General features: G+C 27.4%; 1 protein-coding gene across 2 annotated transcripts; it reads right to left on the bottom strand.

The window, feature by feature from the left end:
- Positions 1-545: 545 nt before the first annotated feature.
- On the bottom strand, positions 546-12659 carry LOC142319549 (uncharacterized). Of its 2 annotated transcripts, none has more exons than XM_075356940.1 (4): positions 12501-12659; positions 6506-6730; positions 4294-5263; positions 546-2408 (listed from the first exon to the last, which is right to left on the bottom strand). In XM_075356940.1, the coding sequence occupies exons 1-4, from the start codon at positions 12546-12548 to the stop codon at positions 2152-2154; spliced, it is 1500 nt and encodes a 499-aa protein (XP_075213055.1). In that variant the 5' UTR covers positions 12549-12659; the 3' UTR covers positions 546-2151. The 2 variants fall into 2 exon arrangements, with proteins under 2 accessions (XP_075213055.1, XP_075213056.1); XM_075356941.1 differs by lacking the exon at positions 12501-12659 and adding an exon at positions 10840-11013.
- Positions 12660-27291: the final 14632 nt, after the last annotated feature.

The following is a 27291-nucleotide window of genomic DNA, read 5'->3' as shown; positions in this document are numbered from 1 at the left end:
ATTTGATATTTAGATATTTATGTATGTGAAATTGCGAATTTGAAAATTTTATGAAGATTGGTAGAGTCGTTTTTCAGTTATGCTCAATTAAAGATCGATAACATATCCACTTATTTAATTAATTAATTTTCATATGCACCATGCACCTATACCGTGAGTTACAGTGGTGAGCGAGTTTAAATTTAATGCTTGTGCGTAGGGTCTTCTCAGGCAACAAAAATTGAACTAAGAACAAGTAAGAATAATTGATCATTTACTATAAATAACTGTCTAATTGATTGTTACATAAAAATCTTATTTTCTATGTTTTGTTGTGTTTTGATAAAACCTTTTTTCTTTGGCGGTTAAATAGAAGAGAAGAGTGCATCTAAAAGGTGTGCCTCTAAAAATGAAGCTGAAAGAGAATCAGTCAATGAGTAGTCATCTCTCTAGTTATACATGCATCATAGAGCTGGTAAATACCATTCTTTTGTTTTTTACTTATACACACACAATTATCTATAATTATTACCAATTGAGAATAAGGTTAAAATAAGTACAGTCCATAAACAATGTATTAATTTATTGCATTATTTTTTGGTCTTACATATTCGTATTTCTATAAATCAGCTAATTTAATAAATTTTTATATTTTATTCTGTGATGTAAAACCAAAGTCAATCAAAATATTGAGCAAACACTCCTACCAATCAATCCCATTTTATACATCTTTTTTTTATCTTTCTATTTAAGAACAAGTATTACTAACAGTACCTTATTTTACAGTTTATAGCACTTAACAATAGATTATCTAAAACACATTTAAATTAAATTAAGTAAAATAAATTAATTATAATTCACAAACAAAAATATAATTATCTAACAGTACAAAACATAAATACTTAAATTGGCAGCATAACATAAAACTTTTATACCAGTTAATCATATTTATAGAATTTTATATATACAACAGAGTAAAATAAATTAAAAAATGGAATGGTAAGAAAAAATAAATTATATATTGCTTAAGAAATAAATGACTATATTCAAAGTTTATTATCACAAGAGTAGTAAGTGAAATCTTAAAGAATCACATAGATTATTCAAGACACTAACATTAAATATATTTAAATTTGTTAAAATGCTAGTTCTTGTCTTTTAACTAAAAAGTAGAGAGTAATCAGTTTCCTACAAAAAGCTACCTACTATATTTCTAGTTTAAAGTGGACTCAGGTACAACCCATGTATAAAAAAAACAAAAATGGATTGTTTTTTATTTGGTCAGTTACACAAAGTGGAAGACAATAAAATGGTATTTGTCTACAAATTAACTAAATTTTTAAATATTCAGAGTAATAAAGTAATAAAGGTTTGTATGCCTACCGTATTATAAATTTTGATATCTGAAAAATATATATTTATTTAGACTATACATCAATAAAATTTCATTAACTTACAGTTTTGTACATATAAATATTATATGTTTATGTCATTAGCAGTCTTATAAGTTCAGTTATTAACCTATCTTGCATTTTAATTACCATTTATTAATTATTTTTTAATTCAGTCAAATCTATCTATTTTTTATCTAGTCTATATGAACATCTCTAATAAATACAATAGTTAAATCAGTCAAAACAAACAGTATAAAAAAAATTTGTAACATTTCACAATTTTAAAATTAGTCCAGAATTTCAATAAAAAAAAGTCAATGGTGTTATATTCATGTTACACTCTTAATTTCTGTAACATGTTCTTTAAATATGTCAAAATTCAATACAATTTTACGTAAAAAAGAAATGTTAATTGTAAAAAAAAAATATTTCATGAAATAATACAGATGTTGAACTTATTCAACAACAAATTATATTATCTGCATTTAAACCCTAAAATATTTTAAATCATGATCATCCTTCATTGTCAATGATTGTAGTTAAGTATTTTAGTTTTATCCTTGTTATTTTCACCGACTGTATAATTATTTACACATATTATTCTCAATTCCATTACAAACACCTTTTAACTGAATTATTTATGGTCAGTAAACATTTTTACAGTTTTAACATATTTTTTAAAAATATTTTTAATAATAATTCTATAACAACATTAATTGGTAACACATAATTTTAAACAAATAAAGCGCTTTTAACATAACGATATTTTGTAATGAGTTTATATGGAACATTTATCATTAGGGATCATTAGACCCAATTCAACATGAATAGATGATGGAGATCCAGTATTAATTGCTTCTTTTAAATGCCTCTTAGCGTGTTTTGCTAAATGATCTGATCGCATAAATCTTCTTCCACATGAGGTACAAGCAAATTTCTTTTCACCAGTATGAGTCCTTTTATGTCGTGATAATTCATCAGATCTTGAAAATCTCCTATTACAATCTGCCCATTGACAAACAAATGGTTTTTCTCCTGTAAACAAAATTAACAAGAAAGTTAAATACTTGAAACACAGAGAATAAAAACTTTAAAAGGTTCAATCAACCAATTAATAACAGCTCACATTAAAATAACTGCTATACAAAAATTGACTGAATCCTTAAGACAAGTTATTTAAACTTTTGTTTTCATCAGTTAAATATTTGTTTCCTCTAGGATGACCTAGATTCTCTAGATTTCCTCTAGGATGACCTAGTTCAAGCTTACTAATTATCATCTACTTTTAAGTTCACACTGCTGCATGTTTGTATTCATGAAACAAACAGTTTATACACTTTTTATAAAGAGCTTTCATTAATGGGGCATGATTCTTCTAATGATATTGATTAAATTGAACACTCATAAAAAAATGTAATGTTTCTAATTTCATGTCTTAAATGACTACTGATGTTCTGAGTTATAAAGGCACCTTTACTTTTTGATTTTCTGTGCAAAAATACAGAAGTATCAAAAACTTCTGTAAAAGTTCATGTAATATATACTTAAACAAAGTAAGTATAATTTTGAAGAAAAAATGTAATTTAAAAATAATACATCAAAATTGTTCAATATATCTTAAAAAACTATTCATGTAATTATGTCAATTCTATGCTATCTAATCAACCTTCTTAACCTGTAACCATCTGTTACAAAACAAGCATTTTAAAGTTTATAATATTAATAAAAATCTTACTTATAGAGAGAGATTCCTATATTGTAATGAGTAGATATGCAAGAACAAATTTCATTCAACATCATGGTAAAAAATATTTGCTTATTCATAAGAAAGAATGCTTGTTATTCTTCTTTTTTTTTTTTAAATTGCTCATTCAGTTAAGTTAACAGGAGGTAACACAGTGTTTTGTTAAACAATAAAGACTAAAGCCATATGGTTTCTCCATACTATTAAAGTACTAAGTATAACTTTTGAAAATTAAAACTCTTTAAAACAAATTTTAAAATGTCATTTATATTATTATTTTAATTTTAACCTTCTTTGCCTCATGCTTTATATGTTATTATATTAATTTTATAACACACAGTTACCTAGCTATTATTAAGTTTGAAGGAGGAAGATTGACATCCTCACTCATAATAGTGATTAAGAATGCCTTATCAGAACTCCATAGACTTTGAATAAACATTTTATTTGTCAGAAGCATTAATTAAAACTTAAATACGCAAGTATCTGTTAGTCTTCTTCTTCAAATTAATTTTATAAGACAGTAATAAGGATTTCTGATGTTTAATAAACTGCTCCTTTACCTACCCACCCTCATACACACAAATATATATATATAAACCAAACAAAACACATAAGTGCGTTACAGAGAATAACCTTGCCTGAATATTAAGCTTTATGGGCTAATAAATAACCCATGCTTACAAATTTTAATTTAAAAGAAATAAGACTGTAAGAGTTTTTCTGTGAGAAACATGAAATTACTGAACTACATAAATAAAATATTACACTATAACATCTAGTTAATAATTTTTGAATTATTACTATTTGTTATTGGACTTCACTAACAAAAAAAAATATTAAAATAAATTCTGTTTCAATTATGAATAATGCATTTATTACTTCTATTTAAAATACTCTCCTCTTCTATAACTTCACCACAAATCTTTTAAATTGTTCTAATTTTGCTTAATTATGATCACATTTTAATATTATTTATGAAAACCTGATTATAACTGTCAGAAGAAATTAAAACTAAATAATTTTTTTTTACAAATGATTAATATACAGCATCAAAATTATTTTTTTAATAAATATTTTTATTAAAAAAAAAAACTTCTTCAGGCTGATTTTTATAGCGACATAAAAATTTATTTTACTCTATTTATCTAGTGTAGAAGCAAGTAACGTAAATACCTGTATGTGTTCTAACGTGAGCCTTAAGGTGAGACGACTTGAAGTAATTCTTCCCACATCCTTCAAAATCACATTCAAAGATTCTTCTCCTTACATCTCCTTGTTCCTTTTCTTCTATTTGTTGATTTCCAGCAGTAAAAAGTACAAAAGATGGACACACAGCTTTCTTTTGCACTTCAGCATTTGTAGGTGGTGACAAGACAATATGCGTCGCCGGTATCAAATTCCCATTTGAAGAATTTATAGGAATAAATGATCCTGTTAAGGAACCTGCTTGAGATCTGCTAACTGGAATCAAAGACCCCGTGACATGATTGGATGAGGTGACAGGTATCAGGGTTGTTCCAGTCAATATAACAGTCTCAGGAACAGGAAACACAGGTTTTGGAGCAATTGCAACTGCCTTTTGATTAGTTGCATAACTATTATTAATACTGTGGTTATGGGTGGAGTGTATAGATGGTGGTGAATTATCAGTCGAAATTGTAGCTAGACGTTTTTCAATGCAATTTTGATCTATGACAGGAGCTGAAGATGGGAATGGAGGTGAGGATGATAAATTTTTGGCTTCTTTTTCTTGTTCTCTGTTGGTATCCTTGTTATTTACAAAAATCTCTTCCTTTTTAATGCTCATTTTAAACTTCAAACTTTTAACTATATTCTGAGATGGTACAAATCTTCCTTTAACGACAGGTTCTACACTTCTTTCAAATGTACTTCTCTGTGCTACCTGTCGTTGATTATTTTCAACTTTTGTATCGATATTTTTTGAATAATTTTCATTAATTTTGGCTGCAGAATTATTTGAATTGCTATATAAACTCTGAACTCCTGAAGAACAGACACCATCTTTATCGACTTTCATTATAACAGAAACAGGTACTGCAGTCGGTCTAATAACTTCTTGAGTCGGTTTGAGAATCACATCAACTGGACTTGGCGTCCTGGGTGGGGTACTTGAAAGCAGCGGCTGTAAAAATAAAAATTAAAAAAAACATTATTTTCTATCCAGAAAAAATTCAAAGTATTTTATATTTACAAATTTAAATTTTGAGATCTGTATAAAATTTATTACATCACCCTAATTAAAATACATAATTATTTTAGTTCAGTATAATTTTATCCAATCGAAGTCCATAAAAAAATCATTTTAGGGTAAATAATGAACATATATTTAAATGTTTATTGAGTAATTTTGTTCTGATTAAATAACTTTTTTAATTATAATAATCTTATTCTACCTTTGTGATGAGAAAATCATCCATTACAATATTCAAAATGAAAAAATATATATATTTTATTGTTACACTTTCTAATTCTGATTTTAATTCAGGTCATATTCTTTATCAACCATATTTGTGATATACTACTGTAACTTCATTTTACTTTGTTTTTTTTTTATTTTAATTATTCTCAAGAGTTGTATAAATGTTCATAACAGAATGTGAAATATGAAAGATATTTTAAAAAATATTACCCTAATTTCATTGCAATATAAACTAATTAATTTTCGAAATTTTTTTTATATATAATTTTATAATATACATAAATTTTATTAAATAAAATTTAGTTGAAAACAAATAATCTGAAATTGCACGTAATTAATGTTACTGTTTTCATTTACACTTATAGAATTTGAATTATAAATTTATTAGTTTCTTAATTATGGTATATTTTTTTAATTTATTTAAACTAAATTTACAAAAAGCAGATAAATTACTTCTCTGTAAAATTTATGGAGTAGTAAATCAGCAATTTTCAGAAAATGCATTCTTCAACAATAAATTTCAATATACCAAACAATGGGCTTCTATAAACGAATAATTTTTGTGTTTGTCTCAAAATTGTTACAAATTTAACATGATCAACTCAGATTAGTCTGGATTAACTGATAGTCCAGATTAATGAATTTATACCACATATGTTATTAAATTTTCAATTATAATTCAACACTTAAATAAAAAATATTTTAAATAATGATAAAATATTTTAATATTAATGAAATAAATAATATTTTAATTATCTCCAATGAGAGGATCTAAATTTATTTATTTGCATATTCAAATTTATTCATATCAGTACAATGTTATCACAAATAAAAAAATCATATAATCACTTAATAAACAGATAAGATTTATAAAATTATTAATGCTTATATTAATGAATTGTAATCAATCATTTATAGACATGCAATTTAACAAATTATACTTACTTTAGCTAATTCACAATTGTAACGACAAACACGTTTGCGTAAGGGTAAATCTGAATCATCACTTTCTGAGTCAGATGGCTGTGGTGTTGGAAGACCAGGAGGTGTAACAATAACTTGACAGTTACTGTTTACATCCTCAGCATTATAATTCCACCACACCCTCTTTCTTTTTCCATTTTCTAACAGTGTTCTAACTGCTTCTAAATCCACCCCGTCTCTGTACATCTAAAACAAAATAAAATAAATATATTATTTTTCAATTAAATTGGTACTCATTTTTTTAAAAACAAAGTACAAAATCATAGCTAACAGTTAACAACATAGTTTTATAAATAAATTTACATTTAAATTTGTTAAAAAGAAAAACAGTTTTAAATTAAAAATATCAATAAAATAACAATCTACTGACATAAATTACATTTAGAAATGTATATTAGCTAATCAACAATGGATTTGCTATAGTGATAAAAAAATGCAAAAACAAGCAGTAACAAGATTATATCTTAATCAATTTTCTAGGCACCCACTTACACCACAATGGTGTTTTGACTAACCACAAAAATGACAAAAGTGCAACATAACGGACTCCTAATAGATCCTGGGATTATTTACTTATATGTAAATAACTTTACATTTTTAAGTTTGTTTTGATTTTTTCTTTGGCCAGTTAATTAAAAACTATTTTGTTAACTACTATAAGAACAATCTAGAATTTCAAGTGTTCCCAACAAAAGCTGTTTCAAATATGTGTTTTCATTTATCCTTCAGAGTTTTTGTAACTCCTGAGTAAATAAACAATAATACTGAATTCATAACCATCTCAATAAAAATTCATCGAGTAAAGTTTAAAATCCTAAATTAGTGAATAATCTCTGCTTATAAAAATTATTTATTTATAATTTTACCCAATTAATGAAAAATATTTCTTTATTGTAATGATGATATATGAGAAAATTAGATTCCTGTCAGGAATTGAACCTAGGACAACTTATAATTACAGAATTCAATTTTAAAATTCCTTTTGAATCCCATTTTATTGATAAAAAAATAACTGTTTAATCACTGCATACTAAAACTAAGCACTTTTAAAAACTGGTGTATGATTAATAAAAACACACAATTGGTCTAAACCCATGCAATACGATGCTGAAATTTTCAGATTGATATTACTGTCTTTCTTGTGATTATTATAATAGTACAAGAAGTCAGCCTTTTTAGTATTTTTTTATACACTAATAATAAATAGAATATAATTTTCAAAGAAAAAGAAATATAAATTTAAAAAAAATCCATTCAGTCTACATATATTATTATGGAGCAATGGGAGAGTAACCTCCATTTTATTTTCTCAAATAAAATGGTTTTTATATCTATATATATATAAAAGAACATATTGTGAATGATTCATAATCAATTTTCAGCAAACATGACAGAAGGTAAATTGATAAAAATTTGTATATACGTTCTTCTTATGGTATAAATGCCCAATAAAAAGGGATTTTTTTAAATTCCGAGTTTAAAGGGTTAAAATGAATTTTTGATTTTTTTTTAAACCTGGCTATTTTATTTTAATTTCTCAGTAACAAATGAAGCTATCAATCAACTTGATTTTTTATGTCTGTAATCTTCATGTGAATATCTAAAAACAATTACTAAATTTTTGAAATTCGATTTTGAAAGAAGTGAAAAAGTTAAAAAAAATGTTGAATGATGGCAAATTTTCCACATTTCCTACTATCCTAAACGAGATATTCACTCAATTTGGGCTTGCAAATAGTCTTCAGATAAATATCTAAAAACTATTTTCAAGTTTTTAATTTTAATATTTTAAGGGATAAAAAACATAAATTGTTTTTTACATTTTTTGAATTTTATGTTACCGCTATTGAATCAATCTTTATGAGATTTGTTAACATTGTGATGGTAATTTTTTTTTTAAATTATGATTATGTATTCTACAAGTGATGTGACTGTAAATATAAAAACCAATTACTGGGTCGTGTACTGACCAAAATAATGTTGCTCTGCAGAAATTACAATACACTTACAGTTTTTATAAATTGAACAGGCTTTAATTTTTATTTATAAGTTAATAAATTATTTTCAATTTATAAGTTATTTAATTTTTATGTATAAGTTTAAAGAATACAGGGGATCCAGGGGGTACAGCTCCTTGGCTAGATGGGAAGGGCAATGGAAGTGAGCCCTGACTGCGAAGGGAAAACCAAGTAACCAATGGCTAGTGTATATATATACATAAGTTAGTTATTAACTTTCATCAATAAATAAGATGTATAACAAAGATTTATGTCAAAGAAAACATGTTCAACGTAGTTTTATATTCTTGAAGGTACATGTATTTTTTTAAGTTAGGTTTTTCACATATCAAATTTGATATGAGCTACAAAGCTGCTCATTTACCTAAATAATAAAATAATTCTAATAGAAGACACTAGATTACATAAATAGAAAAATTCATAAATTCATATATGACACTCTCATGTATTCAAGAAGTACACACTCATATATATATATATATATGTGTGTGTGTGTGTATGTGTGCACACACACGCACATGAATATAGCCTTGATTAACAACAACATTTCTTACATTACAATATCAACTTTTTTATAGTAAATATTTTAACAGCTTAAAATAACTTTAATAATTTTATTTTATTAAATCTGAATTTATAAACAACTTAAGTTGTTGAACTTCCATAAAAATGAGGTCAGTAGGACATGAGTATATAAATAGATCTACAAGGTAATATAGCACTGTTACTCTTAACACAAGGCTAGTTTTCAATCTCATACATCATTTAAAAGGAACAACTGTTAATACTGAATTACCATCAAATCTGAGGTCACAAGTAAATATTAAAATTAACAAGCCAATTTATATAAATATGATTCACTTTTGTTATAAGTTCAGCATTGTTTTAAAATGTTATAAATTATATATTTTTTTAAAGTCAATCAGAATCATGAAACATATAAAGACTAGCATTTTATGTGTATGTATGCATGTATGTATGTATGTATGTGTGTGTGTGTGTGTGTGTGTGTGTGTGTGTGTGTGTGTGTGTGTGTGTGTGTGTGTATATGTGCATGTGTGTTTACATGAAATCATTCATATTTTTCCAGTCATATAATTACAAATATAAAATAATAACAAGCTGTTTCTCATTGAATGATGGAAAGTTTACTTTCTTTTAATCTCGATTATTATGTATAATTTCTAATCACAACAAAATATCAATTTTTTCTTGAACAGTTATTTTATTTATTTTTTTTAACAGTTTATTTTTTTTCTCCAGACAATTCAAGTCTGGAGGCACCGAGTTAAAAATAAATTTCCCCTGAAAATTAATAAATGTAATTTATATACTTTCATATAAAAGGCATGCTGCTAACAAAAGCAAGTCTTTTTAACAGCATAATCAAACAAGAGAATGCTTAAATATTATAAATGATAGCTTTGAATTAATAAAACTATTCTTCCAAAGGTCTTCAGTGTTAATTATCAGCACTTCCCTCAGAGGAGTTTCTCTGAGAAAGTTTTCAATACCATTAGTTCTATCAGTAACTCCATTGTGTTAGCTCCTAAAGGATTTGTAAAAACAGTTTTTACCGATTTAATAGTTAATTCTTCAAAATTTTTAATAATTTTAAACAATAAAATAGACAAAAAAGAGAACATCACTAAGAATGGAACCCAAGGCAACTATAAAAAAACCCAGAAAAAACCATTCACTTAACCACCTGAATCTATGTACACTACCCTTGATGTTGATAACACCTATTTTTATTTTTGTACTGCTTTGGTTACTTTATTTTTATTTTATAATTATAGTGTCACACAACAGCGGGTTAGTTTAGCAATTGGCTCTAATTCAGTGAGATAATGTCATTAACTAAGTCCCAAGTGTCAAAGTAAACCAGCAAACATGGGTATTCCAATACAATTAAAAATAATTATACTTTTAACAAAATCTTATCCTAGACATGCAAAATAGCAAGACTGCTGAAATAGTTGTTTTCAATCAATAACTTTAATAACTATAATGCAAAAATACAAGAAATTATATTAGTTTATAAACATTTAAAAAAAAATGTGTAATCAAAAATAATTTATCAGCATATTAATATCCTTCTCTACCAAAATATTAATAATTTACTGCTGCAGATTTTAAAATTTTACAGAAAAATATGGAAATATTTTGACATATGTAAAAAAAAATGTTTCTTGTTTTACGTATTTATTTTTTAGCTAATACGAAAAAGTGAATAATTTTTTTCACATAATGTTTTCAAACAATCCAATTTATTACCTAATTACATCAATTTAGAACGGCCTAAATGAAGACTATTGAGACGTAGGTATCGCAATATTTACTCAGACAAAAAAATCTATTATAACAAAATAGTACGTTATACAGACTGTTAGAATAAACAAGACGAGAATGTCTGTGGAAAAAATACTGTTAATTCATTAGGACTATTACGTAATATATAACTCAGCTCTTCACAACAGGTATGATGTCATTCAATAAAGAAGTGTTAGATTCCAGGATGTTTACATGTGGACTGTTGAAGAAGGGAAGCCAGTGTGAAGAGGAGGGGGGAGCATTAGGCGCCGTAATGTCTGGTTTATCATACACTGTTCACGTGAATAGCACGATCTTGCGCAGCACAGTATGGCAGTAACACGCCAATGTCAGTTGAATCGTCTACAGAGTAACATGAATGTTTATATGTATGTATGTATGTGTGTGTGTGTACATCGTAGTATGCTCACTACCGTTCTGTTGAGGAATATAATAATAAGGCGCCACTTATAAATAGCATTGGCAAGCGCAACCTACAAGTAACAATAAAAGTAAAAAAAAACTAGTAAATATTACAAATTTCGTACACCAATATGGAATAACCAAATTTAATAAAAATTTTAATGATCTTTTTCAAATGAACATCTATTATATAAATATCCATTTAAAACAAACTAATTTTCGTAATAAATATCTTCAAAAAAAACATTTAACAAAATACGATTGGAATACAAATGAGTCGTATTCGAGTAAGGGTTGTAAATAAAAAAAAAATATATATATTGAGAAATGGTCCGGTTCTCTCTGGTATTTAATTAAAACTAGTTGCTGAATGTAAAAAAATGCATAATTAATCATATTGGTGACAAATTATATGTAAATTTCTAGCATTTCTTCCCTGGAAAATATTTTATTAAAATACAATATTTCGTTGAAATGAAAACACCTCAGACATCCCTCAAATTATTAAAAATTAACAAATCTTAATCATACATTATCATTTTAATATTATTAGTTATAAATAATAATAATATTTAGTTATAAATAAATCTTATTTAAAATTAGTGAAAGTTTTGTAACATAGAGTAACTTTTTAGGATTGTCGTATAAGTTTTTAGCATCTACGATGTAACCACATGCACACTTTCTCCTACTACTATGCATTAATTTTTTCCCGGAACAATAATATAAATTTCATTTTAAAAACTGTAGAAACGTTTTCCTAATATTTTTTCTTTTTAATTAACGCACTTATAACAATTTAATTATACTAAGTTATTTACCAACTTTAAAAACGTGGTCGCAACAAATAAAGAAATAATCTTTAAACGGTATATAACGTTATTAGATTTGAAGCTACCCCTTCACTTGAAAAAATAAAATGCAACAAATAAATTATTTATTTCTTGCAAATTGTTAATTTATATTTTATAACTGAATAATCCCAAAACGTATTTTATCATCACCTTTGAGCAATAGTATTTTATAATATTATTAAACGAATTCAATATTTACAAACCTTAAACTTCATAATCCACAATAAAACCCTTTCACAAAATTAGTTTTCCCTAACCGTGACGATACTTTCATGTTTTTGTAATTTCTGAAAATGTTTAATCTAAGGTAATATTTTACAAAATTAGGGCAAATTAATTAATAATTACCTTTTCATGCGGGGGTGTATTTGGCGGTGATAACTGATGACTTGTCATTTATATTATAAATAACTATTGAGTTAAATATTCACAAGTTCACTAAAAAGAAGATCCCTCGATCATTCGCTAACGAAAACCTGAGTAAAATGTAACGTTCCATGGGATTGTTGGGGGTCCCTCGAACCAGGGCGGGTATGCAGGGCCAATACGGGTAGGAGGCTCGCCTCCATTAACCAATCAGATTTTAGCAGTCAGGCAGCGACCGCGTGATCAGCAGCATGCTGTTCACGTGAACGCCGGCTGATTTCCTAGCGTCACAGTGACGTCATTATAGCGTCACCTATCGATTGCCACACCTCTACCTCTACGCGGAGCCAGGACATCTCATTGTTGTTGTTTACTTTATGTAGCCAAGGACGTGCAGATAATTTTTAGAGAATTTACTCGTACTATTGCGCTTTCTTTAAACGATCAGTAAGCAAGAGCTAGAGAAATATGCTTCATTTAGAGGTTCCAAATAAATTGGTCATTTAAAATTATTTTTTTGATGTTTCGGTAATTTTTTTATTCGAATAATAAACAGATTGTATATTTTTAATTTAATAAGAACAACAAATTGTAATTAGAAAGTTAAAATACAATTCAAAATAAAATGCTACGCTAAAAATAAACTAAACGCGATAATACAGCTAATTGACGTGGATCGAAATTCCGTTTTATAATTTATTTGTTTTTAGAATAGATAAGAGTTGCAATACATTTCAGGACAGTGTACTAAACAACTACTTTAAAGAAGTATATTCTCAGTCCTCAACTACGTGTATTAGCCAAATAATTAACATAAATATAAATAATGTTGATGAAATAATGTATCTAAAATTGTATAAATTTCTATTTTATAATCATTACATAGACTAGGTTTAATTATTTAATAGATGATATAATTGAATACTACAAAAGTATTTTAATAAGGTAACATGCTAGTATATGGTAGTAGCAGTATTATGGTAGTTTTCAAAACGTATTAAAATTAGTTGAAATAATACAATGTGTGAAGTTCAAAGAAATCTAATAAATCCATTCCTGCTAACTTGAAACAGTACGTGTCATGCATTGTTTCATAATAGAACAGATACATTAATTTGTTGCTTTACACTACCTGTCCAGTCTTTCTTACAGCTGTAACATATGTGAAGCACCTGAGATGCAAGAAGAACCAGTTTGAATTGCTTTCTCAGTCGGAATTAAATATATCAAAGATTTGTTTTGATACACTCTCCTAAAATGTATTGCAACTCTAGTCAGAATTGTAATGATGTTCACTGTACAACCCATTCTTATACTGCTTCGTGTATGCTGAATATCATTTGATATTCAGAAATTCATTATCAATGATATTCATCGGCTTGGCATGCTGATATGTAACCATATATTTGGCTTGGTGAAGATGGCAAATGGGAAACTACTTCTTTTGTCACCTTCCTGAAAAGCTTGGAATGGGGTTTGTTGTTCTTGAAAATTCTGTCATTTTCATGAGTGACTCGTGACTCAAATTAGGTAGCCTAGAACCATTATGAATATGACGTGTAACATATGTATATCAGTTTTCACGGTGGAGTGATAGCATCTCTGACATTTATCTTTCAGATTATGGATTCAAATCCAAGTTAGACTTGACATTTTCAAACACTAAAAATTTTATCATTAAAAAAAAATCGAAAAAGTATAGCTGTAACTGGATTTAAGCCTTTATACTGGAATAAATATAATATTCCAGTAAATTTTTATTCAAGTTCAGAATAAATATAATACATATAAGTGTTTATACTGGTTTCTAATATGGCATTTTTTAATTTTTTCCCCTATTTTCAAAGTTACATAAGATATTTTTAAAAATGCAGCTTAAAAGTGTATAAACCTTTATATAATGTGTGAACTGAATCAGTTCAACATCACATTAAACTTCTACCTTTCTGTTTTATTTAATAGAAATTGAATGGTACAGTTTTAGATATAAGTGTAAATATAAACAGAGGCATATTGGAAAAAGGGTTACATATATTGTGTAGGGAAATCCAAATCCACTAACTCCCCTCAATTTAGTGACAGTCTACTTCATTAATTTTGCCATTCTATAGAAAATAAGTTTTTTGAAATCAGTGTTTAAAAGGAGGCAAATATAATAAAAATAATAAAATTTATTGGTCCAAGAATCGATATAACCATAAGGTTTAATCACAAAAACAAATTACAACTCACTGACTTAATCTATTAAATTTAAAAGCTATTTACATAATACAAATTTTACATGGTTTAAAAGTAAACAAAAAAAGAAATAAAATTAAAAAAACAGTATATAACAATAAAAATTATTAAAAATAAATGTTAAAAAACAGATAAATAAAATAATATATATAAAATGGAATGAACAAAATGAGCACATAGGCTTATTTTAAAATAAATATCACAGATTAAAAATTCATCAAGCTAATTAAGTTAAATGAAAATTACTGTAAATTTAATAAATATACTTTGTCCTTTATAAGAGAATACAGTAGTCACCATATAAATTATTAAAATAAGATTCATGATTGTTATGAATCCTTAAAATAGCTATTTTTATTTTCCTTCATAGGCAATGTCTTGGGCTTATGCTGTTTTTGACCTGCAATAATACATTCTTCCTGGAAAGGTGGATTTTAACAAAATAAAAAAAATCTTTATAATCTTTAAACAATGGGTGGGCAGTTAGGTCTTTCCTTTAACTCTGCTATTTATGAAGTTGAATCATAGTTTTCTGAAAACTTTAAATAAGAACCAGATTTCTCATATAATAAATTGATAAAACTATTTCTTTGTTACCTTATATTGTACAAACAATTATAAAACCAAAATTTTTACATAATAACTATTTAAAAAAAGAATGAATATAATTAGTTACACTTTTATAGTGCCAGTGATTTACCTACAAATGCTGGTACTTATTTCAAGTAGGATATTTTGTTCTTTGTAAGTAGTTGAGTGGTAATTAGACCCTGTTTAGTACTCTATTAATTATAAACAGAATATAAACAAGTTATTAGTATTATTATTTCATGACTCATTGTTACAGCCAAACATCTGATTATAAAAAATAAAAACGCATATAATATAATCAATACATCTTATTTATAATTTAAAGAGACTGTAAAGATTATTTTTCAATTTAAAGAGATCATTTTAAAAATGTTTAACAAATTATAATTTTCAATTTAACGGATAGAATATTAAATAATACTTAGCTTTCATTCAGTAAATGAAATTTCCTATGAAATAAAACAATTGGTTTCATAAAGAATTTCTACTTACACATATTGATAATTATTTCCATGTCACAATTTCTTATCTCAATAAATATTTTTTTCATTGTTTTCCTATTACATTATTTCCACGTTATTTATTCTCTGCAATACTTACAGTTCTACACCCAATTACAGTTATAATACACTTAGTTGAAAAGTTAATGTTTCTCAACAGGTTTCTAGATCAGATGATCTCAAATTTGATTTCTGACTAAGGTCATTTATTTTTACCTGTCAGTCAGTCATCCACCTCATCTTCCTTACTAAAATAGAAACAAAAGAATGTTTAATAATAAAATAATCATGTCTTAAAGTAGAAAAAATGTTTATTGTTTTGTGGTATTGCTGTGGTTTTTTTAGGTTATATATATATATACATATATATAAAATATTGACAAAAGAAAGGGTACAGTAATTCCGTAATGTTAACTATGCATTTGTTAGAAATGTCAGTACTTTGCTCAAACTGTGTAAAAAAATATATTTATATAAACACAAAATAGATAAATATCTTACATTAGTTACTTTCTATAATAGAAGACACCTATACCCATCTACCCAAAGACAAAAATTTTTATTTCTGAATAATCATAATTTATATTCTAAACACAACGTTGATCTTTGAAACAGTTGGGTTTTGTGGAAGGGTACAAATTCATAGCTGATTGGGTTGAAGTCAGAATAACATTGTACACATTTTGATTTTGCAAATCCATGTTTTCATAACCTGAATTTTTTTCAAAAACAACTGTGTATTATACTATTTATTTAATTAGCAAAATTGCAGTTATTAGTTCATATTCAACAGTAATGCTAGGGTAAGTTCAACAAACTTTGTAACCTGTAATTATTATTGCATACATAATCTGTTTTATATATTATTTTTTTTATAGCCTGTTATTATTATTGTGTATATACGAGTATATATATATATATATATATATATATATATATATATATATATATATATATATATGTATATACGAGTATATATATATATATATATATATATGTATGGGTGTGTGTATATGTATATATACACTAGCATTGATGTTGTGGCTTAGCACTTGTTATATAGTTACTTTTGTCTCCTGTCCAAGTCAGGGGATGTTTAGCTTGAAAAATATAATGTTTTTTCACAAATATTAAAAAAAAAAAATATTAAAATTAAAAAAAAAGTGAAAATGGTCTTTTTTATCTGAAGAGTATTTGCAAGCCCAAATCGATCTCGTTTAGTATAGTTGGAAATGGAGAAAATTGCAATCATTGTTCGATTTTTATTTTTACCTTTCTTCTTGAATTTCAAAAAATGTGTAAATTGTTTTTAGATATTTACAAGAAGATTACACACAAAAAATGAAGTTGATATCTTCATTTGTAACTGAAAAATTAAAAAAACACAGTAAATTTCATTGTTACAACAATTTAATCCTTTAAAATCGGAATTTCAAAAAAATATTTTTTAATGTGCACTTACAACTTAACAAGATCATGTACACGCCGGCCTCCGTGACGCGAGTTCTAGCGTCTCGGCCTTTCATTCGGAGATCCCGAGGTCAGACATGGCATTTTCACATGCTACAAATCATTCATCACATCCTCTGAAGCAATATCTGACGGTGGTCCTGGAAGTTAAAAAAAAACATAAATTCAAATTTTCATCTATTTATCTTCAGTAGTTTTTGCTGGGCGTTGATTATGAATCAGTCACATGTTCTTTTTTATATATATACTAGCATTGCCCCGACTTGGCTTCACCCGCAACATTTTTTTTATAACAAACTTATTTATTTATAAATGAAGATATTTAATCAAAAATATTATTATTAGATTTTCATTAAATCCTGATAAAACGGTAAATAATCATGTTTATTAAAAATATAGAGTGAATATAATATGATAAACAACGAATTGTTGCCCAACACTCAAATATATACTATCCTGAAAAGCTACGGCCGATTTACAATGTAGGACTGAAAAGTGCTGTATGGGATATTTTATGTATATGAGGTAATAAATTGTGCATAACATTTTATACCCTATGCTAAATTTTATGCGTTCAATTAATTAATTAATTTTGATGCATTTCTAGCATCTCGTTGCGGCTTCGCCCGCGCTATGTAGTTAGTTGCGTTTTCTGTCGCGGTCAGGGAATATTTAGTCGGTCATGGATCGCTTCGCTCTCTCTTCCCGTCCAGCAAGAGAGCTCTGCTCGTTGGACCCCACTGTGTTCATTAAACTTATACATGTGAAGATAATAATGATAAATAAAACTTAAAGCCTGTTCAATTTATAAAAAATATCACTGTATTGTAATTTCTTCAGAACAACAGTTTGCTCGGTACAGGAGTCGAAACTTTGAGTGATCTGAGAATGTGGATTTCGCAACAGTCAGCCTCCATCTTAGAAAAATTAGTTGTGACTGGTTACCCGTGCTTTATACAGGTAAAAAATTATTTTTACCGGTTCTTAGCATTACCCGGCAAATACCACTAGGAGGTGACCGTATGCGTTTATCATTTTAAAAAAAATTGTTTGATTACTTTTTCTGTTCTAAGGCAAGTAATCGAAGGCATGTGTAGCCAATCGCGTTGCACATACAGTAACAGTGGCTGTGTTGGTTGAACTGCTGCATCATATACCGTCGCATCCCTTAAAAAAAATCAAAATTAAAGAAAAACTGAAAATTGTTTTTAGATATTTATCTGAAAAGTATTTACAAGCCCCAATCTAATGAATATCTCGTTTACTTTAGTCGGAGGGGAATATTTGGAATTATTGTTCAAATTTTTTACCTTTCTTCACCCCTTTCAAGGTTGAATTTCAAAAATTCTAGAAAGTGGTTTTTAGATATTTACATGAAAATTACACGCCCTAAAAATCAAGTTCATATCTTCATTTGTTGCCGAGAAATTAAAAAAAATAATAAATTCATCTTTACTCCATTTCAACCCTTTAAACTTGGAATTTCAGAAAATTCTTTTTTAGTGTGCACTTACACCACAAGAAAAACAAGTATATAAATTTGCATCAATTTATCTGCAGTAGTTTTTGCTGGGTCTGCAATAGTTATTGCTGCAGTAGTTTTAGTCAGCCAGTCAGGACAAGTTGGCCGGTCTCCGTGGCGCGAGTAGTAGCATCTCGGCCTTTCATCCGGTAGTCCCGGGTTCGAATCCCGAATGCCAGGCATGGCATTTTCACACACGCTACAAATCATTAATTTCATTCTCTGAAGTAATATCTGACTGTGGTTCCGGAAATTAAACAAAAAAAGAAAAAAGTCAGGACAAGTTGCTTTATAAATAGACATATATACTAAGGTTTTTATAATTACTTAATTAAATCATAAATAAATGCAATGAATCAGCTGTTTATAATTTTGTTAGAATTTTTACCAAATTCTAACAAAATTAATTTCGAATAATTAAGTAAAAAGAAAAAAAATTTGGAAAACGGTTTGCATAATCGTTTCCAGCATGAAATTACAATGTTACTTGATGTCTATTTGTACCCCTTTCTTCCGAAAATAATTGTCTTGAGTGAAGGTTTGTGCACGGTCATTTTACCTCGATATGGACACTTTATTGGTCAATATCTAAAAAAACGGATGAAGCTATGCATGTGGGGTTTTCACTAAAGTTTTCGTTCAAATCTGTATTGAAATCGTATATAACTATCATGCCATTTAAAAAAATAAAAGTCTATTTCAATATGGCGAATTCAAGATGGCCGACAATAATTTCAAACAACAGTAGTTTCTTTGATACAGTAATCAATTACATTTATACTGGTAATGAAGTCACACAACGTTTTCTATAGTTAAGCCGTTTCCAGACTTTCCGGATACTGTATATATATATATATATATATATATATATATACACACACACACAGAGAGAGAGAGAGAGAGAGTGAGTGAGTGGGGGGAGAATAATTCTGGAGGAAAGGTAAATAATCTAGGAAGTGATTCTCAAACTTAAAATAAGGAAAAAATGTCATACAAACATAGTCTGAAAACGCTTTGTTATCGAGTTACATCTAGCAAAACATTTCACTCAGATTTCAGTTCCCCCTGTGAAATGAGGTCATACTGAAATTTTTAAGGATAACACCTTAAAAATAAAAGGTAAAGTTGATGGATATTTTTTAGCCTTGAAACAGGTCCCAATAACATACCTCCCATATCTTTCTTAATATCCAAAACAAAACAGAAAAATTTAGTGACGAAAGTCACGTGTTTTTAGTTTTGAAGTACAATAACTTTGTTAAATGACTAATAAATGTGTAAATTTTATTATCAAAACTTGTAGAGAATTTAATTATGAGACAATTTATGTAATAAAATCAATGAAAAACAAAAAAAAAAAAATCTGCTTTTATTGTTTTAAAATACTAAAACATCTGTTTTTATTGTTAAAAACAGAACTTAACACAAAAGTGTTTTGAATTTGTAAAAATTAAAAACAGATTTTTTAGTACTATAAATTTAGCTCTTTGAAAAATTAAGATACTATTAATTTGCTTTAAAAAAATACTGTGGTTTGTACTTTATTAATTTACAATAAATATTTAAAAATTCCTTTTTTGACTCCTGACACTTTTAAACTTGTTTCTTTAAATTTTCTGTCACCAAGCTAATGATGTCTTCAAGTTCCTTGATGAGGGCAGCAGCATTGAGAATGCAAGCGATTAGTTCATAACGTGTGTCTTCCTTTTGCTTGTATGTATGTCCAGTCACATACATGTATATTAAAGTGATGTACAAATGAACACTATAAATAATGATGATATTTAACAATTGAAGTGCACACCTAATTTTAGATCTTTAGTTTTTACAAATGATTCTAGAGTGGTCCTTTTCATTATTCTATTCTTATAACCATTTGATAAAATAACATAACTATGTTTTTATCTTATAATACCCTTTTGATCATAGTTTATTTACAAACATGATTAAACATGATTTTTATCTAAAGTTAAGGTCTCTTAAGTGATTTTTATTTCTTTCAATGAGACGAATGGATAAATAACCACTTGAGAAGTCAACATACTGACCACTACATCAACTGAGCAGTTACTGTTATAATGATTTTCAAAGATATGCCCCAATTTGTGCACTATACTGCTTGATAATTCATTCCCAACTGATGAAAATAAAAATTAACTTGAAAAAAGTTAGTTGTTACAAACCGAATGTTTTATGATAGCAGATGTTCTTTATGTTATTTCTGAAATATAACAGTTTTGTAATCTCTAAGGTAAACTTTTAGGAATGTAATAACAGAAAATAATTAATTATGAGCATGATTATATGCTCTGTGTACATTTTTAAAACATAAGTTGTACACATATTTATTCAGGTTTTACAGATCATTAACTTACCAGCTGTTATAATTTTTTTCTGTTTTACTATAATTTAATTACTTTTAATTGGCTCTGAATGGTTCGATAGTTTTATTGATGACTATATCGGCAATGCTTCAACATTGCTAGATTTGAATATATATATAGATTGAATGAGCACAAATGAAAGTTTGATAAAACATTAAAAAACTGAACATTACGGAACTTCATAAAATTTAACCTTTCCCTTCTTCTTCCCTTTTCCCTTTCACCATTTTTCGTAAAAATATTTATATGAATTGTATAGGAATGCATATGGGACAAACAAACAAACATTCATTTTTATGTATATATACTTGCAGACCCGGCAGTGCTTCACTATTGTTAGATTTGAGTATAAACAAATATATATATATGTATAGATTAAATGAACACAATTGAAAATTTGATAACACATTAAAAAAATAAACATTACGGAATTCACAAAATTTAACCTTTCACTTTATTACTACGGCTCATTACTGCAGTCAAGAAAAGTCCAAAATCCAAATGTTTTGGATTTTGGGCTTTTTTGAACACTTTTGGTCCAGTCGATTGCAATCAAAAGGGGAGGTACACAACTAGATGTTACAACACTCCTAAATACAAAATTTCAACATCCTATGGCTAATTGTTTTTAAGTAATGCAGGATATATGTACGTATGTGGAGATGTCATACTGAAACTAGTCAAAATTGATTTAGGAATGGTCAAAATGAATATTTCCGTTAAAATCTAAAAACTGAATTTTTTCGCAATTACAATACTTCCTTTACTTCGTACAAGGAAGTAATAATAATTTTTAATTTTATTAAAAATAATTCAATTATTATATTTTATATGAATAAAATTTATATATTTTATAATAATAATTTCTATATTTTATTATTGACTGGTACATACTATACAAATATATATCGACTGAAACAGTCAACTCAAAATCAAGATGCTTAAATTTACATTTGTACGTAACTTAAGTAATGGTTTTAAATATTTCCTTTTTACATCACATAATAATTAGTAAATATCAAACATCAGAGTATGTAATGGATACATCTGAGCTCCCTTCTCCAGGAAAAAATTCAAATCTACACATTAGCCATTAAAATGATGCTAGCAGTGTTTTGGATCTATAAAGGCCCAATTTATTGAAATTGTTTGGAAGAACAAGTTTTAATCATTAACAAGTACTATCGTGACATGATACAAAATAAAGTGAAACCCACATTAAGAAAGAAACATCCTGGATCTCTCTAAACGGGTAATTCTTCTGCATGGTAATGCCTGCCCTCTTAGCACTCAAAAGATATGAAAAACTATTCAAAAGTTAGATTGGGAGTGTTGTCATGTACACCTTACAGTCCCAATCCCACATTATCAGATTTTTTTTTGTTTGCTCCTCTCAATGAGTTTTTATGGGACAGCAATGAACAGACCAAGAATGCAGTACAAGAATGACTCAGACATCAAGCTGAACAATTCTTTATTATTGGAATAAGAAAGCTCACAGAAAGATGGGACAAGTGTCTAAATGTAATGCAGTTGGTGATTATGCTGAAAAGTAGGGCAAATTTCATTATCATTTAATAAATAATAATCTTTCTACAGTAATCTGTCTCTTTAATTATTGAACCACCTTCACGTAAGACATGATATTAAATTTTTTGCAGTGTTTAGTGAAGAAGTTTACATACAATAAAATGTTATTTATTTATTATGTCTTCTTCGTCAGGATTTTTCCACAGCTTTTGCAAAACATCATATGTTAATTATTCAATATGTAAAGCCAAAAATCCTTCAATATCTTCAGAAATTAAATCTAAAACAACTTTTTGTTGAGACATGTTTTACAACTCTTAACTATGATAGTAATATTTTTGGAGAGATTATCTTGGTATAAATGATGTAATCTATTCAAATACAGGGAACTTTAACTGGCACAATCCACTTGTGCCAGTTATGCCAATTTATGTACAGTAAAACAACTTGAAACAGAACATATTAGAGAACTTATGTAATTATTTATCACCAATCACGTGCCAACTATCACCAATAACATACTTGCTATATACATAGCAGCCTATAATGTACAAATTTTGTTTACAACAGGGAAACTCCTATGCACAACACATTATAACTACAAATACTTACTGTATTCTCACTTCAAACACTAACTGACCTCACCACTTTATTTACTCAGATTTTAAGATGAAGCTTCATTACATTTAATTTTAATAAAAACATAATGAAAAAATCCTTTTGTAATAGAACTTATTTACTCTAATTATACTATATAATATGTTAAAATTTAAAACTAAACATTTGAAATGATACTTTTTAGAAGCATAAATTTTAAAAGTACAACATTTTTGTAACTTACTTTAAAACATTTTCAGTCTTCTTTGTCACCATCTACAGTGATTAGTGCTCCTATTCCCACCTTGGCTTCAGTTTCTGTTATTGTTGGAAATATATTTTTTAGTTAATAGATGCATATTAAGAATGTGGTTTAAAAGTTTATGTATTTGAATTATATCTTCATTTGGTATATTGTTATTTTGTGTTTATACATTTCATAATGTTTAAGAATACTAAGATGTGGTTCTTTTTTATGTACGAATGGAATATCAAGGTTGTTGTCAGTGTTGGTAGATTTGTAAATTATATTTATAAGATGGCTAGAAAATGTTTATTATTTGTTGCTGTAGAAGGCTTTGAGATGTTCAGTGTATCTTTTAAACTATTACTTGACCAATGTAGAACATTGTACAGTTAGAGCAGATTAGTTTATGTATTCCTAGGTCACTGCATTTGTTTGGTAATAATGTTCTGTTTGTAATGATCTATTTTGTTTGTTATCCTGAAGGCCAAACTGTATCCAGCTTTATAAAGTGTGATTTTTATTTTTTATTGATGATTTTTTTAATGCTTTTTTTTTAAGAAGAAAAATGATCAAAAAACCAATTTTTGTTTTTAGTTTAAAATCTTCAAAACAGGATAAAATACTCATAACATAATCCATTTTTCTTATATTTAACGACAGTTAAGTAAAGCTTACCTTTTTGTTTTTTACTTATACTGGAATATGTGTGTTTTATTCATTCCCCTCCTGACAACTCATGTTTTAATCAGTCTTTTGGTCTTACAATCCCTTAAACATTAATGAACAGTAAAAATAGAATTATATTTAAACTTACCTACTTACTATTACTTATTATACATAAAGTAGTATCATCCAACCTTTATTAAAAGTCCCATGAAAACATTCTATTATACAGATAAAAAAATTTAATCATTATTCATACAAATTACACACAATGTTTCCTCTTGTTAGATTTTGTTATACATAGCCTTTTCTACTGGAGCCTTCATGATTTCATGATACTTTCCTCAACTTAATATAATAAATAACATAACCTTTATACTTATGCTTTATTTCAGCACCTACAGAAAATAATAAATGTTCATAGGAGGAGTTAATTTTGAAAGGTTTTTCTTTTTCTTGCCAACATGATGCATGTATCTGAACAGTAAGATTTATTTTATAAAAAAAAAATCTACTTCAATTTATAACATTTTTTCAGTTGTAATTTTACTTCAATTTATAAATATACTGCTGTTATATAAAGAAGAATTATCATCCCCCTAGGAGAAATAATAATCCTCTAAGATCACAGGAGTTATTTTCTCATTTTTTGTTGTAACCTATATCTGAAATGAATAAAGAAAAGTTTACACCTATAAAATAGATCAGGGTAATTACTCTGTGTCATGGAGAAGTGGTTTTGTGTTTTGTAAAACTTTCCCAACATAAACGGGTAGTTTTAAAATAAACAGACTAGGATAGGTGAAAGTAGTTATAAACGTTTTCTTTATCATTAAAGTTTTGAAAAAAAATGAAAGAATCATTTCTATATTATCAATTTCAGGCCCTGAGAAAAATAAAAGTTCTAGTAGCAAAATGCTTTACGTATGAATGAATATATGTGGGCTTCTACTTTCTGCATATCTTAGGAATAGCTTTACCTAAAATCATAAAATTTCTTTTGGTAACAGGAATTTACAGACATTGAATCCATTTAAGTTTTGAATAAATTAGAAACAGGAGTTAAAAAATAATAATATTAACAGGTTCTTATATTTCTAAATAAATTGTAATAAATAAAACTTTATTTTCTTTCATTTTTTTCATACATGGATCAAGTGGATAAGTAATGCATGCTCCTGCAAACCAGTGCTACACAACCACTTGTACAACAGTGTACTCTAAAATTCCAACGTTATAAAAATAAACTAGGCTATGGATATTATACATGTCTGGAAAAATAAATACAGTATTATGTGCTCGACCCACTGGGTTGGTCTAGTGATGAACTTGCCATCGCAAATCAGTTGATTTCAAAGTAGAGGGTTCTCAAATCCTAGTGAAGACAGTTAATTTTATATGGATTTGAATACTAGATCGTGGATATTGGTGTTCTTTGATGGTTAGGTTTCAATTAACCACACATCTCAGAAATGGTCGACCTGAGACTGTACAAGATTACACTTCATTTACATTTATACATATCATCCTCATTCAACCTTACAGTGGTTCCAGAGCTTAAACAGAAAAAGAGATCTAAGCATTATATTCATAGATCAAATGTATTACGTGATCATAAGTTTATGATGAGATTTCAGATTCCTATAATATCTAATCAAGATATAGTAAAGGACAATACAGAAACCTCACCAACAATCATTGAACTCAGTTGAAATGGAGAAAATTCAGAAGAAGGTTTGATGTGTTCTTTAGTTTGCCAAAATTAAATCAGTGACTTTTGTTTTCATTGAAGCAATATCGCATAAAATTAAAGTTTCCTGTTATGATCACCAGCTTAAGTAAATTGGTAGCTTATTAAGACTTAAATCATTTTGGTATTCCATCTATCAGTGATAGGTCAAATGAAGGTACATTACAAGTTAATTCTTTATAAAAAGTCCCAAAAATTTAGTGCAGACCTGTGATCAAGAAGTAAGGCTTAAAAAACCACTGTTCATTAAATTTTGAAAAATCATTTCCATTTTATGAATGTTTTTGCTTCAAATGTTCAATAAGCTAGATAATGTCAAACAATTTTTAAACAATATAATCTCCAGGATGAGTCTGTATTTCACATATCCAGTCATATGTATTAACATAACGTCAGGACGGGTCTTATGAACAACTGCACACTTTTAGTTAACACAAAAATTACAATCCCACAGTGAATGTTTGGTGTGGTCTCATATATTACTGAGTAACAGGCTCATTTTTCCTTAAGAATCTACTGCGATATTAGGTAAATAATTCTTTATTCTCATCACTACATATAATATATTATATTGACCATATACAATAGCTACAAGTAATTGTAAGATAAAAAATAGATGTGATTAGAATCGATATTAATTATTTAAAATATAAACAAATGAAATAATGTTCCGGTAAATAAATTAAATACACGAGGATATTAAAAATAACTTTCTAGATTAATTGGAATTACATGTAGGGCTAAATTATATGGAAAAATGTCAGGTTTCAGAAAGATTATGCTGTTTCACACTACAGCAACACTTTTCACAAGTCTCTGGATATAAAATTTTCACACCTCTGTAGGAGGATGGATGGAAGATAGTCACCAAAATCACAAAACGTGTACTTTAATTATTTATTACAATTTTTAACTCTGAATAAATAAATATTATTCAGAATGGTACAAAGTCTCTCTCTCTAAAAGCGCATTTTGTGAACAGTTCATAATCAATGCCCAACAAAAACTGCTGAAGATAAATTGATTTATACACTTGTGCTTTTTACAGTGTAAGTGTACACTAAGAAAGGATTTTTTTAAATTCTTCCGAGTGTAAAGAGTTAAAATGGATTTTTTTTTAAACCTTTTGTTAATCTCTTGGTAACAAATGAAGGTATCAATTTAGTTTTTGGTGTGCGTTATCTTCATGTGAATATCTAAAAACCAATTTCTAAATTTTTCAAAATTCAACCTTGAAAGGGGTGATGAAAGATAAAAATATTTTGATCATTGATTGTAAAT

Source organism: Lycorma delicatula, chromosome 2 (genome assembly GCF_047948215.1).
Source record: "Lycorma delicatula isolate Av1 chromosome 2, ASM4794821v1, whole genome shotgun sequence".
NCBI classification, from domain to species: domain Eukaryota; kingdom Metazoa; phylum Arthropoda; class Insecta; order Hemiptera; family Fulgoridae; genus Lycorma; species Lycorma delicatula.
Note: the sequence above shows the minus strand (reverse complement) of the source record. Positions and strands in the feature narration are given on the sequence as shown.